A 16,742-nucleotide genomic window follows, 5' to 3' on the forward strand; every position below is an offset into this window, starting at 1 on the left:
TGCTGGGAGCCATGGCCTGCAACCCAGGCATGTGCCCTGACTGGGAATTGAACCTGAGATGCTTTGGTTCACAGCCCATGTTCAATCCACTGAGCTACGCCAGCCAGGGCTGAATTTTTATGTTTTTTATCATTTACCATCTAACACACATGTGTATTACCAAGGCATCTAATGCTTCTTCCAGCTCACCAGGTCCAATCACCATGATGGAAATCATCAAATCAGTGGGCCAGCATGATGTTCTGTGGTATGTCACCATAATCAAGATCTCTGCAGCCCTGGCTGGGTAGTTTAGTTGGTTAGAGCATCAACCGGATATACCAAGGTTGTTGGTTTGATCCCCTGTCAGGGCACATGCAAGAATCAACCAATAAATGCATAAATCAGTGGAACAATAAATTGATGTTTCTCTCTCTTTCTCCCTTTCTCACTCTAAAAATCAATATTTTTTTTAAAAAAAATGTTCTCTTTACACTAGATTATGATAGAAAGAAAGAGCATTGCCTTGGCACTGTGGCAAGGCAGTGAAAGTATACTGCTATTCGTGACAGGTGAAATTTAAACTTCTATTCATTCTTATAAACTGTTCTTGAGAAAATAGTACTTGACAGACTAATAGCAGTAAATGAAAGGGGTGTGTCAGTTTGGTCCAATAAAGATTTCACATCTTGGATAGCAGCTGCAAATAGAGTCATAGTAATCTACAAAAAATTCTGTTCTCTGGAAGATAGTTAGAGAAAACTTCCAGTTAACCATGTTTTGTTTTGAACATTTCTCTAGGCTCATGTGGCTACAAGTATATAAACATGTATCTATCTGGTTTTTGTCATTGTTTGTTTTACAAAAATGGGATTGTATTATACACATTTTTCTATATTTTAATTTTTAACTCAATAATAATGTACAAAATTTCCTCCAAGTTAACTAGTATAGTCTTTTCAATTTGTATAAAGGCCACATGATATTCCAAGATGCAGATGTACCATTATTTAAAAAACATTTCCCTCTACACATAAGCATTCCATTAGTCTCCCTCTCTCTCTGTCTCTCTAGTCTAAACAACACAGAAATCATTCTTGTACATGTATTTTCTATTTACTCACGCTTTTATTTCTTTGGAATAAAAATTTCAGGAGTGCGGTCACTTGGTTAAAGGATGTATGTATTTTTTATTTACATAAGTATATCCAGCCCTGGCTGGTGTGGCTCAGTGGATTGAGTGCTGGCCTGTTAACCAAAAGGTTGCTGGTTTGATTCCCAATCAGGGCTCATGCCTGGATTGTGGGCCAGGTCCCCTATTAGGGGCATATGAGAGGCAGCTGATCAACGTATCTCTCACACATCAATGTTTATCTCCCTCTCTTTCTACCTCTCTTCCCCCTCTCTAAAAATAAATAAAATATTGAAAAATAGATGTATCCAGATTGCTTTACAAAGATACTATAAGTATTAAACTTTCACCAGCAATAGTAAGAAAATACTTTTCCTCTGTCTTTGCCAGCAATATGTATTATTATTTTAAACTATTTTTCTCATCTGTTGAATAGATAATGATTCCATACATTGTGTGTTCATATCTTTTGACCAGTTTCCTTTGGAGACTTCTTACATAGTGTCCTACCTCAGAGAAAGGGACATTTAGTTCAGTGCCAGCCATAATACCTGTTGACTCTAACCATGTGGAGTTCATCGCATGGAATCATTTGGGGGTTTTGTTTGTGTTTGTTGTGTATGCCCATGGTTCTTGTTCCAACCCCAGGTGTCTTCTTGGAGGTACACCCAGAACTTTTACTGCCTCCTTCTCTGCATGCCCACTCCCCTTCACACACACGTATTTGGGGATACTCATCACCTTTCCTCTAGCCACAGAAGTGGGACAAACCTCAGGCCTGCCTACCTAGACCCCTCCTTCTGCAGCAGTTACCCATCCTCCTGAGTGTCATGTTGGACTCAGGGTTTCTCTGTGAAGCTTGCAGTCTCTGAGCCAAAACCAGGAAAAGAAGCATAAGTTTTGCTGTTCTTAAATTTCTCCTCAACCTACTTAGAATTTCTAAGAGTATCTATAATATTACCTTCAACCTCCAACCCTGACTGGGGGTCAGGGGTGGGTGATCAGATACTAACCCTGACTTAGGGACCCAGACAACTTCTAACCCCCTAGTCATATTTCCTTCATGTCCTCCTTACATCAGCTGGTCACAATTTCCCAGGGATAGAAAAATTGCTTTGATGTCATATTTTGCATTCTCTCTTACTCTGTGGTTCTTCATTTTTTTTTCTCAGAAGCCCAGGATTTTCAAGTGAAAGTACTGGCTCTGAGCTCTAGTCTCAGCTATTAGTTAAAAATATTCTGAAACTCAATTAACTTCTTTATTACAGACTGTATCTATCTTCTTTATGTGATTAGCACATAACTTCTATTTGAATGCTGGGAAGAAAAGCAAAAGGCACAAGCAAATCTCAGTTAATTCCTCTAAATATTATCCCACTGTGTTTGTTACGGCATATGAATTGGTATTAAATTGGCCAACAAAGTATAGTTGATATCTAGGCATTTACCAAAAAGTAAAATCTTCACCTCCATGTCATCCAATATTTATTATAAGCTCAGTTAAAAGAGCCAAAATTCAAGAAGTATTGCCTGAAAGACATATAAACGTGTTAGATTTTACAAAATACAGTCCTGACTTAAGCCAAATTAGCAGGCACTGAGAACCTAGACTGCAATATACTGGCTCCTTTAAGAACTGCTTTTTCTGAGTTGCGGTCAGGTGTGACATAATTTGCCTACACTTAAGGTGGTTATAAAAAAGAACCTTCCCTAAGAAAGTCATTGTTTCATTTATAATACACCTATGATAGAGGATGTTCACTTCCTTTATGTTCACTTCAACATATAGAGCCCCTTTAGAGAGTCCTTGTGGGAGAAACTCCTGACTTTGACCCCCAAGTTTCTGTACTTCTTAACATCAGTCTGTATTTATCCTATAAATTTTGTCGATAGAATGTTTGGCCATGTTGCCCTTTTCACATTCACTGCTAGGAACTTAGATTCAAATTTGTAGACATCCCAGAACAAATATTTAGGTCATTATAATATGCATTTTGGGGCTTCGTTCCCAGATTTATTTACTATCCTCTCTCTTATTTTTTACTTCCTTCATCCTACTTTTAACTTATGTTCCTTTGTTGCAATCTGTTTTGGAACATGAGGATACACATGAAGTTCATAAACACGTATCAGTAAAATCTGTATCTATTTTTGCAAATCTGGTTGGTATCCTAGCACACCAACATCCTCCCAAATACCACTCTTAGAAATATTTTTTGATAAAAACTTCTCTTGTTTTTTAAGAAGCAGCATAATAAGATGTGGTAAGCTTTCCACTCCCAGTAGCTCTTTTCTATAGGAAGCCGCCAGAAAAGATAGTAAGCAAAAACAATCTTAAGCAACACATTCTTAAGAATGGGACACAGATTTAGAGACAAGTTATACTGTGAAATGCTGCGCCATGCAAGGTATGACCTGTAAGCTGGTAAAAGTCTGTGATGAGAAATATACAGAAACTGAGAATAGCATCTAGAAAATTTTATAGCAATTTGAGAAAATAACAGATACTAAATCAGATTTGAATCTGATAATAAACATATGAAGCTTGTATTTTGTATGTCCTTTCCTCCTCGTCCCATGCCCCAGTAATCCATATTCATTGTGTATCAGTTCATAGCAGATTGGAAATGAAAAATACCACCATCAACAATAACCTTACAACCGGTCCTTTGCACAGACAGTTTGAGAAGCATGGCTCTAAGGGTCTTACCCTACCTTCCCACAGTCACAATGCAGGAAGAGTTCAGCAAACATCTGCCTCTGCATATCCATTTTTATGACCTCCCGGAACTCATCAGCACAGTGGCAAAGGTGCTTAAGAAATTCCTCAAACATTTCACTTTTAAAATCTGCAATTTGTGAAGAGACATACTGCAAAGAGAAAGAAGATAAATGATTGATTTGAAACTGTGCTCTTTACTTGGATTTCCCCAAGGATTCTGTTGTGTGCATTAAAGTATTGGCTGCAAATCCCCTCCCTGTGCCCTATATCATTTGCTTGTCACTTAGATAAAGCATTTCATGTTAGTGCTATCTTACAGGCTGCGCAGCAGAAAGAGGTGATCAATACAGCCCCAACACCATACATCAGCAGGACTAGATATTTTTGGAGCAATTTTCCTCTAGATCACATCAGCACTATATAGGACAGACTTTAACTTACTGTACAAAATAGCAGCAGTCATAGAACATGGACTGTAAATTACTAGCTCTAAAAGCTGAATGCAGTATTTTTCTTTTGATGTATGGCATAGAAGACTATCTGTTTTCCAAGACTAGCTACATTTAATTATTAGAGTGTAAAGGATGGGGATTTTAGGTGGGGTGAGGGGTGTTTGTTTTTTGTCTTCCAATATTGCAATAAGGTACACTTTGTCTATGATCTTCTTTTTCTTCTGAAAGTGTGGAGTCTGAAACATCTGTGATACTGGGCCATGTTTCTTTTTCTTTTCTTCTTCTTTCTTTATTAAAATGTAAAAAATTTTCAGATAAGGAACAAATGCCCCTTTCTTATCATGTTCCATTTAGATACTGTGAATTCTTAGCAAGGTGGAAAGTGATGTAGACATAAAAGTCAAAGGATCAATTATTTGGTGTGCTGGTGACCAGTCCATGGTTGACTTGTTTTGAGATGATATAGACTCCGCTTAAATGCAGTGTGCATGCTGTTTTATCTTGAGGGATCATATTCCTATCACTGCTGTTCCAAACTCATAAGCCTCTGGGCCATTTTTCTTGATCTCTGTTGAATAGATTCCTGCAAGTGTGATAGCTAACTTAGAAGGTAAATGCATCTGTACTTTTGGTATATTTTCACATCGGGCTTATACCCTTTTGTGCTTCCACCACTAACATATGAGTGGTTATTTCTCTTCAGCCTTCCAGATTTTTGCTTATATGATAGGTCAAAAACATTACATTCTTGATCTACTACATCTGACTATAATATCTCATAATAGAGAGAAATGGATCCAACACTGGAAGAATTTCTGAGTGGACTCCTCTTGAGTTTTTAGCCCATTTCACGTCAATGATTTCCTCTTCTGCCCCAAGCACTGCTATAACCAAATTTATACTGGTAGCCAAATTTTTATTGAAAAACCCTACTTCCCTAGCCATAAATGATTGGACCAGGGGAGGATACTTAATCTAAACAAAGCCATTCAGATTCTCTCCACTGGGAACTGGGAATTAGGAGTGGGGAATGGCTAGTTGGTCTCTGAGAGAGACTGGATCTGTAAATGTAAACTTAAGAATTGATGGCTGGCCAGATTACTCCATGTGAACTGAGGATGCAGAGAAAGTCTGTACATAGAGACAGATAAATGGGAAAGCAGATCTTGATATTTTCCAAATCACTGTTCTAGTCTCTTCCTGAAGCCAGACCACATTTCTGCCCTTGGCTTCTGCACATTTCATTTTCAGCTATGTTAGCTCAGGTTGGTTTCTGTTTCTTGAAATTAAAGAACAGCAACTAATATAGTTTGTTAAAATAAAATATTTTGTTCTCCTGGCTGGTGTAGCTCAGTGGAATGAGCATGGGCTGCGAACCAAAGTATTGCAGGTTTGATTCCCAGCCAGGGCACATGCCAGGGTTGCAGGCCATGGCCCCCAGCAACTGCACATTCATGTTTTTCTCTCTCTTTCTCCCTCCCTTCCCTCTCTACAAATAAATAAATAAATCTAAAAATAAATATATTTTGTTGGTATATTTCACTGACATAATTTTTTTATCCTTACCCAAGGACATTTTTTCATTGCTTTTAGATAGAGAGGATGGGAGAGAGAGAAACAAGGATGTGAGAGAGAACTAGGGGTTGAACTTGCAACCTAGGTTTGTGCCTTTGCCAGGAATCAAACCAATGGACTTTCAGTTATGGGACAGAGCTCTAGCCAACTGAGTCACACAGGCTAGTGCTGACATAATTTTTTAAATTAAGGATATTTTACTCCCTCATTAATATCATGTGGGAAAATATATAATACATTATGCAACAGATAAATAAATAAATAAATAAATAAAAAGAGATAAATAAATTTAAAAAAGCTTTATCTTTTATGCATGGATAAAGCTTTTATCCATGATAACAAATCATAAATCATTATTCAACTGGCTTAGAGGTCAAAAGAAGAAAATTAAAGGAAGGCAAAATAACCTTTCTAAATATTTAGTTTCCTTAGCTGCCTAAACCACCTAATTATTCTTAATGGACCAATGAGCACAGTTAAGGTCTTATCTATTACTTTGGGAAGCAGAATGGTATAATATTAAAAACTCACATTTGGAACTTGTCTAGGTTCAAACCCCAGTTCCCATATCTACTGGCTGAGTTACCTTGGGTGAGTCACTGAACTTCCCAGTTTCCTCATTTGTGAAATGGGTATTATAACAGTTATCTCTTTGGGTCATGGAGAGGATACTGTGTTTACAGGGCATAGGTATTTCATGTAATAAGTTATCTGTAGCCATTGCTCTTATTTCCTTTGGAGCTAGATAAAAAAAAATCAACCAAGAAAGTTTTCTTTACAGGATAAAAGTCCTCTCAGGTGACTTACACATTTAGAAGAAGGAAAACAAAAAAAGCAATGAGATGATCCATGGCTCTTAAAGTGTGGTCTCATGACCACATCACCTGAGGGGTTGTAGAAATGCAAATTCTGGAACCCTACTCCAGACCCACTGAATCAGAAACTCTGGGAGTGGAACCCAGAATCTATGTTTTCAAAAGCTATCTGGATGGTCTCTGTGCTCATTGAAGTTTGAGAACTATTAAACCAGATGGTCTGGGGTCACTGGTCCTGATCATTCCAGTATCCTAAGATTCTGTTGTTTGATCCTTAATCACTTTTTACCTAAATAGCAGGCATTTTTCTAAGTTACTAACATAGAACTATTGAATAGTTGACATTTTCTGGCAATATTGTGGTTCAAACTTCTAACGCTGAAAAAAAAAAGACTGATTCATGAAAAAGATCATCCTGTTTCATATAAGGTTTTGGGAATTGACCTCAAAACCATACAAGTTTTTGGGCTGTGGGAATGCTATTATACCAGGAGACAGTGCAACATTCTGGGTTTAGAGCCCCTGGGTTTTCTGAATGGGCATGTTCTGTAAGTGTGGCCTATGACATGAAGACTACCAGTTGCCAACTCACCTACAAATCAAATTCCAAATAAAACAATTACAGCAGTTTGCCAGTGTTTCTTGTAAAAACAGAAAAAGTGAAAACGCTTAATAGCTTTTGTGTTTTCATATACTTCCAAAGAAATAAACCAATTATCATTCATAGATCCTGAAATGAGTGCTTAAATTAAGAATGTAATTAACAACTGATATTCTTCAGTTTAATAGCTCTGTGAGCTGTTAAACATTTGAACTATACTTAATTAAGTTGTCCCTATGTGCTGGGTTCCAATGTAGTGAATTTGGGGAGCCTTTCCTTTCTAACTTGAAAACTAAAATATTGAGGATATGATAAATACCACATTTAATAGCTTGGTAGCTATTATTAGATTCTACAGCTCTGGGCCATTGGGATTCACACTCAATTTAATTGTAGATATACCAGAAAGCTGATGAAGTGGGTGATATAAGAGCTCTAGAAAGAAAACTATGTTTGGACACTATCTTAGGCATTAACTTCCAAACTGCATTTGTAAACCCTGATAAATAACATTTTCAGGAATATCTGCAAACAGGTCTTTAAGAATATTGAAATATTCAATATATAGATTATATTTGCTATCTATCATTGAAGAAGTGGTATGTTCATATAGCATTTGGGCAGAAAATTAACTTTCATAATTCAGAGGGGGAACTTTTAAAAACAATTAATGCTGATTACATACTCAACAATGCAGAAATATACTTTAATCCTTCTGCTTTTAAAAATTTTGTTTAACAAATGAATTGAATAAAGGTCTTATTAAATATCCAATAATAACAGAAACAGACTGAAATACACAATTGTACCCCTATTGGAAAAAAGTAGCTTAGACAATGTTATAGGCTGAGCCCCCCGGAAATTCATCCTGAGATGACCTAATCCCTAGAAGTTGACGACCTAATCCCTAGAGCCTCAGAATGTGACTGTATTTTTGAGATAGGTTCTTTAAAGACATAATTCAGTTCAAACGCGGTCATTAGGTGGAGCTCTAAGTTGGTATGACTTGTGTCCTTGTAAGAGGAGGAACTTTGGACACAGATGTGTACAGAGGGAAGACTATGTGAAGACACAGGGGGACGATGGCCATCTACAAGCCAAGGAAAAAAGCTCTCGGAAGAAATCAACCCTGCCAATATCTCATCTTGGACTTCTGATTTCTGGTTCTTTGAAAAATTAAATTTCTGATGTTTAAGTCACCTAGTTTATGGCATTTTATTATGGCAGTCCTAGCAAACTAGTATCAATACAAATAATACGGAATTGCTCATCAGGCAGTCCCTGAATTTATGTATTTCTTACAGTGGTGACCACGTACAAAGGAAGATACACACCACTTTAGAGGATAGTGTGCCATAGGCCCTCCCATTTCCTTGGCTTAAAATTCCCTTATGTTCCCCCAGAGTTTCCTCATGGAGTTTCACAACACATTGCTTCCTCTATCTCCCCCAAAGCCATCATTCCTCCTTCTTCTCTCCTTACTTGATCTCAAAGCACGTGAAAAACAACATGAGCAAAACAAAACAAACTAAAATTATATAATACAAAATTGCAAATGACAGAATAGTAAACCACTCAGATACATTCTATTTTGGGAAAAATGCAAAGGCTCGATTTAGTAGAATATGTTAAAGGAAAGACACAATTTTTTGGTACAGTTGATGAAGCCTCTCTATTTATTTTAAAACATTTTAATTTTATTTTTTGTTTTGTTTTTGTTTTTATGAAGCCTCTCTATTTAAAATTTAAACTTTGAGTCATGTTAGTTTGAAGGCCTCAGACTGTGAAACTGATTAAAAACAACTGAGCACAAGGAAGTGACCACTCAAAGCAGACCACCATGGAGCAAGAACTGAGTGTCAAAGAAGAGAATCCAGGCAAAGGCAAGGCCCTCATTCACTCCTGGCCAAGGGATATACCAGTTCCTCAGTATGACCCAATCAAAAGGCAATATCTAAATCCCACTGCATAGTATTTGTCGTTTTTGCATGTAATTATGTTTAATTGAGTTTATTATATGACCTCATACTGCTTGAAGCCCAGGCCTCCTAAAGGATGATGCTCCAGGGAAACTGACCCTCTCTTTACCCAGTTCCACAGGGAGCAGGAAGGTATTGGATTGTTTTCACTTGTCATTGGTCAGCAGGTAGATGTTCCGCCAGAGTTACCACAATGACTGGGTGGGAGATAAGGTCAAAGCAAAGAGAACTTCTCAACTCGGGTGACCAACTGCCTCACTGTGCCTGGGATTTTCCTGGTTTTAGCACTGGAAATCGCATGTTCTAAGAAACCCCTCAGTTCCAGGCAAACCAGGGTGGTTTGAAACCCTACACCTTGATCCATACCAATGGTCTAATTTCTGTGGGGAATTTAGGGGAATATCTGTTTGGAAACATGCTGTGTTGTATCCTGCTTTATATAATAAATTATCTCTGTAATTATCTCTATTCTTTGCCATAAAAGAAATTTTATAGCCTTTAACTGTGTCTGCAGCATGGCGGCATCTTTCCCTTCACCATCCCACTGAGACAAGTACACATAAAGCAAACTATATAAGAGAGTTTTATTCTATGATATGTATTCACGCATTCTCAATCCATTTGTTGTATTTATGTAATCACAAGACAAAAAAAAATCATCTAAATGTTTCTTATAGATAACTGAGTCAATATTCTAGCACCTAGAATGAGCAGAACTGAGGTGGTCTCACTCCCCTAGAGAATAACCCTTTAAAAGGATTCACTCTTGTCTGAGAGAGCTATACTTTGTATTACTTTGGAAGCAAGAGTTTAGGGCACTAAATGTGAAACCACATCAGGAAAGAATATAACCAAGTCCAGAGCTAACTGAGTATCAGTAGAAAAAAAGAAGTGTGGCATTTCTGGAGCCCCCAAATGTGAGGGAAGAGGATCTGCATTGATGAGACATCAGCCTCCCTCAGCTCCTCACCCTGGGGTCTTTGGAGGCTCTCCTCCACCTGAGGCCATTCTTACCCCTCACTCCATGAACTCTTGTCACACTAAAAGTCTTGTATATAGTCATCACCAATGTTTTAGAGATACAAAAAAAAAAATCTCCTTTCCCTCGTAGTGCATGGTGCTTCCCTCTTCTTCAAGTAGCATTTTCCCCACAGAAATAGTCACTCTTATTACAAATTCTATTTCAGGCACATTGAAACAAAGGACCCCAACCACTCTATACAGAAGCCTCTATTTTGCTTCTTTTTGGAAAATGGGCTCCAAGTTCCAAACAATCAATCAAGTTATAGAAACTTTTTTTTTTGGAGAGGGGCATACTGTCATTTGTGGGACTGTGAATTTAAAAATTATGGATGTTTTAACAATCCAAGGTAGCCCTGGCTAGGTGGCTCAGTTGGTTGGATCATTGTCCCGTACACCAGGAGGTTCCAGGTTCGGGCCCTGATTGGGGTGCCTATGGGAGGCAACCAATTGATGCTTCCCTCTCTCTCTCTCTCATATCAATAAACGTATCCTCGGCGAGGGTTAAACAACAACAAGAACTTAAGGTAACCTTTGTCTTAAGATGTACCAAGAAAAATTTAGACACACTTATCTCTCAGACTTCTCTTGCAGCAAATTATTAGGAAAGTCTTTGTAAAAACAAAGGGAATCTGTAGAGCTCAAAATTCAAGGAAATTAAAAAAGAATCTTCCAACTTAAAAAGTTAACTAAATTTTGTATAACCACATTAATGGTTAGATAAAATAATTATACTTGAAGTGGTCTTCTGTTGATAAATTAATCAATCAGATAGTGAAATTAAAGGGTAGATCCTCTGTAAGATTGAAAGATGGGAATTTCAGGACTCCTTGGCTCATTAGCGCCTACCTCTTCCTGCCTGAACACAAGACAATGCAGATAGTTTTGTATTGGGAGCCCACTGAATATAAGGGTTAAGACTTCTGTTCCTTTTCGAACTTCTATAGAGAGCACAGTATCTACTTGAACAACTCAATACAAGTATTAAATGATATAGATGGGAAGTTTTGTGTCCTGGAATGTGTTGTCTTTTGGGAACCAGAGTGTTCTGAGAATTTAAAACAAGCTTGACACTCTCCCAAAATGTATTTCTTATGTGCCTAAACATTCAACTTACAAAACAAAACAAAAAATCTCAAAGAAACCAATACATTATATATTTTAAATTGTTTCTGTCATTACATAAATGTTTAAAGCATTGATCTTAAGGTTCCTTTTAAAGTAAGGATATACACGTTATGGCAGGTGGAAGAAATTTAAAACTCAGGACCACCAGATGAGTTTCCTACTTGAAAACTGCCTCACCGAAGTCTCATTTTTCTTTCACTATGCATCCTCAGCAATGAATATAATAATTCATAATGTTTTGCATCTGTTCATTGCTTTGTACTTGTCTTTTCATAGTGTGTGTTCCTAACTTGCTTGTATTTTGATGTCTCCATTTCCAAGATCCCACTCCATTTAGCATGTGTATGTATGCAAGGGTGTACACACATACACACGTGGACATACATGCCTGCATATACCCTCAGGCACATCCCCAAACAGTGCATTATTTGGTCCTTAAGGGTAAGGACTACAACTTCTAACTTTGACATTTTTCCTAGCACGTAGAGTAAATATTCAGTATATACTTAATAACCAAGAGACTAGAAGTAAATATTCTAAAATAGTTACTTTTGGTCTTCATTTGCTAAAATAAAACAGATGAACAGTGAGAGAGAAGTTATAGTCAACAAAAACAACATCACCTGTTCATTTACCCATCAGAAAACAGACAAGCTAGGAAAATTATATACATATGGGGTCTTCTATGACCAGTCTCCCCATTTGTTTCTCTACAACACGCTCGATCCTGAGTGTTAATTACAATGCTCATTGCAAACCATCAGTGGGACAATTGCATGGTGTGTTTTCTCCACTGGGTGGCACCTATAATATCTTGACTTTAAGCCTGACATTTATTTCATTTTCTTCCAGTTTCATTAAATGAGTTCTGACAAAATAGCCTTAAAACAAATCTCTTTAAAAGCAAGTGTTTCAAGTATTACTTCTATGCCATATGGCCATATAAGATGGCTCAGTGATTTATTGATTAGATAATACTTTCAATAAATATTTCTATACAAGAAATACTTTCTTGGTTTCTAATTGATGTAACTAACAGCTCTTCTCTATAAAGAAAGTACCTGAAGGGGAAAAATGGAGACATTTGTAATAGTGTCGATAATAAAAATAAAGTAAAAACTAAGTACCTGAATATGTGCTGTTTGCATTTCAGGAAGAGAAGTTGGGAAATGTCAGGAAACTAATAATAATAGCCCAACTTATTCATTAAAACAAAATTATATAGAGGGAGATAAGTAGATATCCACAAAAGAATTATGCTGAATGCTAATGAATTTGTATCAAGTATTGTTAGGTATATATTACCCATTTTCTCCTTTAATTATATAGATAGACATACATGTATACACATACACATATATACAAATATTATATATGGATATACACATATATGTATTCATATGTGATGTGTATATGTACCTATTTGTTGAATTAAATAAAATGAATGGAGAAAAAAGTAAAATTAACATCATACTTTACAACATTCAATATCAGAAAACAATGTCTACATTGTTTTGGAGTAAAATGAAAATGTGACTCATCCAAGGTATAATTTTAGAGGCATTCTGCAGACATTTTTGACATTAAAGAACTCAGGATATATAGCATCCATGTGACCTTCCTAAAAAAACTACTTTACAATAAATTCAGCCAATTAAGAGATGAATCAAAATAAATAAGCTAGGAATAGCAAAGTCATTGTGAAAGGACAGAAAGTGAACCTCAAATCCATTTAAATATTAGGTTAATATTAAGCAACTATGGGAGTTGTAATTGCAGAAAAGAAAATGAATGGTATAAATATGGATAAAATTGAAATTATAAAATAAGTAATTAAAATCATAAATATAAGGAAAAGGGATAGAAAAAGATGGAAATATTAAGTACCTTCACCTTTTATAATAGGGTATCAAATGTTATTTCTATAACTGATCTATGAGATTAAAAAATAATGACTGCAACCTTTTGGCTGTTCATCATATGGTCTTTTCTTAGAATTATTTTAGAATAACTTTTTTGAAGATATGTTCAGTTTCAACAATTTCCTTAATTTTACTTCAATTTATTCTGCTAGAATCAAGTAGAATAAAATGTTTTAAGTAATTACAATTTTATAACAGAATTTATGATCATCTGCAATGCCATATATTCATTTACCTGTTGAGACAAAGTATATAAATTTGTTTAAAATGATGTTCACCTAAGAGTGACAATGATCATTTCTGGGTAATAAATTTAATTGTGATTTAAAGTACCCATCCTCATAATTTCATGTTGTTTAAATTCAGTTTTTTGTTCATGATAATTTTTATAAAATTGAATAATTTTTCTTAGAAAATATACCAAAGTTTTAACAAGAATTAATTCTAGGGCATGGGAATATATAATTATGCAGTTATTCTATTTTTATATTTATCTGTTTTTAAAATTCCCCACTCCGCCATTTTTAAAAGATTTAGGACTGTAATTTCTTATCTGAGTGAACATTTAGTACCACTTCATAAAATTAGTTGTAAAATTTTAACCCAAGAATTATTAGAGTATTTTTAAATATCCGAAAGGTTGGGTTTAAATGATTTTAAATTTTATTATTTTCCAGTTTCATTACATAACAAGAGAATCTAACATGTTAGATTTCTAGTTTTTAGAACTTACATGTTTTTCTTGGTGGTCTATTTATAATAAAGTTTTACCAGTATTCCATGAAAACTGGGACACAGAATAGGGTCACTGTGGGATTAAAGTTCAACATACACTTATATAATGTCTTACTGATAATATAAGTTCCTTATATCCTTATTTATTTGTTGTCATTTTGACATATCAAATATTTTTTAAAGCTTTACTATTTCATGCCATATACAAAAATGAACTAAAAATGGATGAAAGACTTAAATAGACATATATGTAAGAGTTAAAACTATAAAACTTAAACATCTATCTTTATGATCTCGAATTAGGCAGTGGTTTCTTAGATATGACACCAAAAGCAAAAGCAACAAAACAACAAAGTTAGATAAATAGGACTTCATCAAACTTTAAAACTTTTGTGCTTCAAAGGATACCATCAAGAAAGTGATAACCCACATAAAAAGGAGATAATATTTACAAATTATATATTTGACAATGCATTATATCTAGAATACATCAAGTACTCATAACTCAATAATTAAAAAATGATCAAAAGATCTAAATAGGCATTTTTCCAAGGAAGATATATAAATAGCCAATAAACACATATTAATATGCTCAATATTGATTTAGCCATCAGGGAAATGCATTTCAAAACCACAGTGAACTACCACTTCATACGCACAGAAATGGCTATAATTTAAGAGCAAAACAAAAAAGACAGGGAATAATAAGTGTTGCCAAGGATGTGGAGCAATTGGAACTGTCATTCACAAAAACTTAAATATGTATAAATGTTCATATTCACAATAGTCAAAAAGTAAAAACAACCCAAATGTCCATCAATTGATGGGTGGATAAATAAGATGTGATATGTCTACTACACACAGGAATATTGTTCAGCAATAAAAAGGAATGAAGTATTAATACATGCTAAAACATGGATGAAACTTGACAACATTGTGTTAAGTAAAATAAACCAGTAACAAAAGGCCACATATTTTATGATATCATTTATTTAAAATTTCCAGAATAGGTAAAGCTATAAGAGACAGGAGGTAAATTAGTGGCTGCCTTGGCTGGAGGTTAGGAGGAAAATGGGAAATGACTGCTAATAGGTATGGAGTTTCTTTTTGGGTGGATGAAAATGTTCCACAATGGATTGTTTTAATGGTTATACAATTCTGTAAATATACTAAAAACCATTGTGTTATATACTTTAAATGGGTGAGTGTAAGGTATGGGTAGAAGGTTGAATAATGACCCTCAAAGGTATCAGATCCTAATCCCTGGAACCTGTAAATATTACCATATATGGGAATAGAGTCTTTGTATTTGTGATTGAGTTCAGGCAACAATTTTCAACCTTTTTCATAAACTAATTAGTAAAATTTTGTGGCATACCCCAAAACATATTTTTTGCCAATCTGACAAAAAGAAATAGGTATAATTTTGATTCATTCACCCCAGATGACTATTGTATTAGCTGTTGTCATTTTTTAAAATATATTTTATTGATTATGCTATTACATTTGTCCCATTTCCCCCCTTCCCTCCCCTCCACCTTGTACCCCCTCTCCCACCCACGTTCTCCCCTTTTAGTTCATGTCCATGTGTCATTCTTATGAGTTCTTTAGCTTCTACCTTTCCCGTACTATTCTTGCCCTCCCCCTATCTATTTTAAACCTACATTCTATGCTACTTATTCTCTATACCTTTCCCCCCCTCCCCTCCTCCCACCCCCCTGCTGCTAGCCCTCCATGTGCCCTCCATTTCTGTGGTTCTGTTCCTGTTCTAGTTGTTTACTTAGTTTCTTTTGGTTTTGCTTTAGGTGTGGTTGTTAATAATTGTGAGTTTGCTGTCCTTTTACTATACATGTCTTTTCTTTATCTTCTTTTCTTAGATAAGTCCCTTTAGCATTTCATAAAATAAGGGCTTGGTGATGATGAACTCCTTTAATTTGACCTTATCTGAAAAGCACTTTATCTTCCCTTCCATTCTAAATGAGAGCTTTGCTGGATAGAGCAATCTGGGATGTAGGTCCTTGTCTTTCATGACTTGGAATATTTCTTTCCAGCCCCTTCTTGCCTGTAAGGTCTCTTTGGAGAAATCAGCTGACAGTCTGATGGGAACTCCTTTGTAGGTGACTGTCCCCTTATCTCTTGCTGCTTCTAGGATTCTCTCCTTTGTTTTTACCTTGGCTAATGTAATTATGATGTGCCTTGGTGTGTTTCTTCTTGGGTCCAACTTCTTTGGGGCTCTCTGAGCTTCTTGGATTTCTTGGAAGACTGTTCCCTTTGCTAGATTGGGGAAGTTCTCCTTTATTATTTGTTCAAATAACTTTTCCACTTGTTGCTCCTCCCCTTTTGGTACCCCTATAATTTGAATGTTGGAACGTTTAAAGGTGTCCTGGATGCTCCCAAGGCTCTCTTCGATTTTTTGAATTCTTATTTCATCATGCTTTCCTGCTTGGTTGATTCTATCTTCCTTCTGGTCCACTGCATTGTTTTGAGACTCAGATTCCTTCCTGTCTCTATTGGCTCTCCTCCGCGTATCTTCCTGCATCTCTTTTATGGTAACCTGCATCCTTTCATCTAAATTGTGTCCAAAATCAACCAATTCTGTGAGCTTTCTGATCACCAGCGTTTTGAACTGTGCATCTGACAGATTGGCTATTTCTTGGTCGCTCAAAAGGATGAGTCCTGGGG

General features: G+C 35.9%; 1 protein-coding gene across 1 annotated transcript in view; it reads right to left on the bottom strand.

The window, feature by feature from the left end:
* EFCAB5 (EF-hand calcium binding domain 5) overlaps positions 1–16,742 on the bottom strand; it is a 109,190-nt gene that overhangs the window by 51,517 nt on the left and 40,931 nt on the right. The window contains exon 9 of the mRNA XM_045836018.1: positions 3,827–3,982. Coding sequence (XP_045691974.1) covers positions 3,827–3,982 — 156 coding nt within the window. The remainder of the gene's footprint in view (positions 1–3,826; positions 3,983–16,742) is intronic.

Source organism: Phyllostomus hastatus, unplaced genomic scaffold (assembly GCF_019186645.2).
Source record: "Phyllostomus hastatus isolate PE091 unplaced genomic scaffold, TTU_PhHast_1.1 phas_contig_210, whole genome shotgun sequence".
NCBI classification, from domain to species: Eukaryota; Metazoa; Chordata; class Mammalia; order Chiroptera; family Phyllostomidae; genus Phyllostomus; species Phyllostomus hastatus.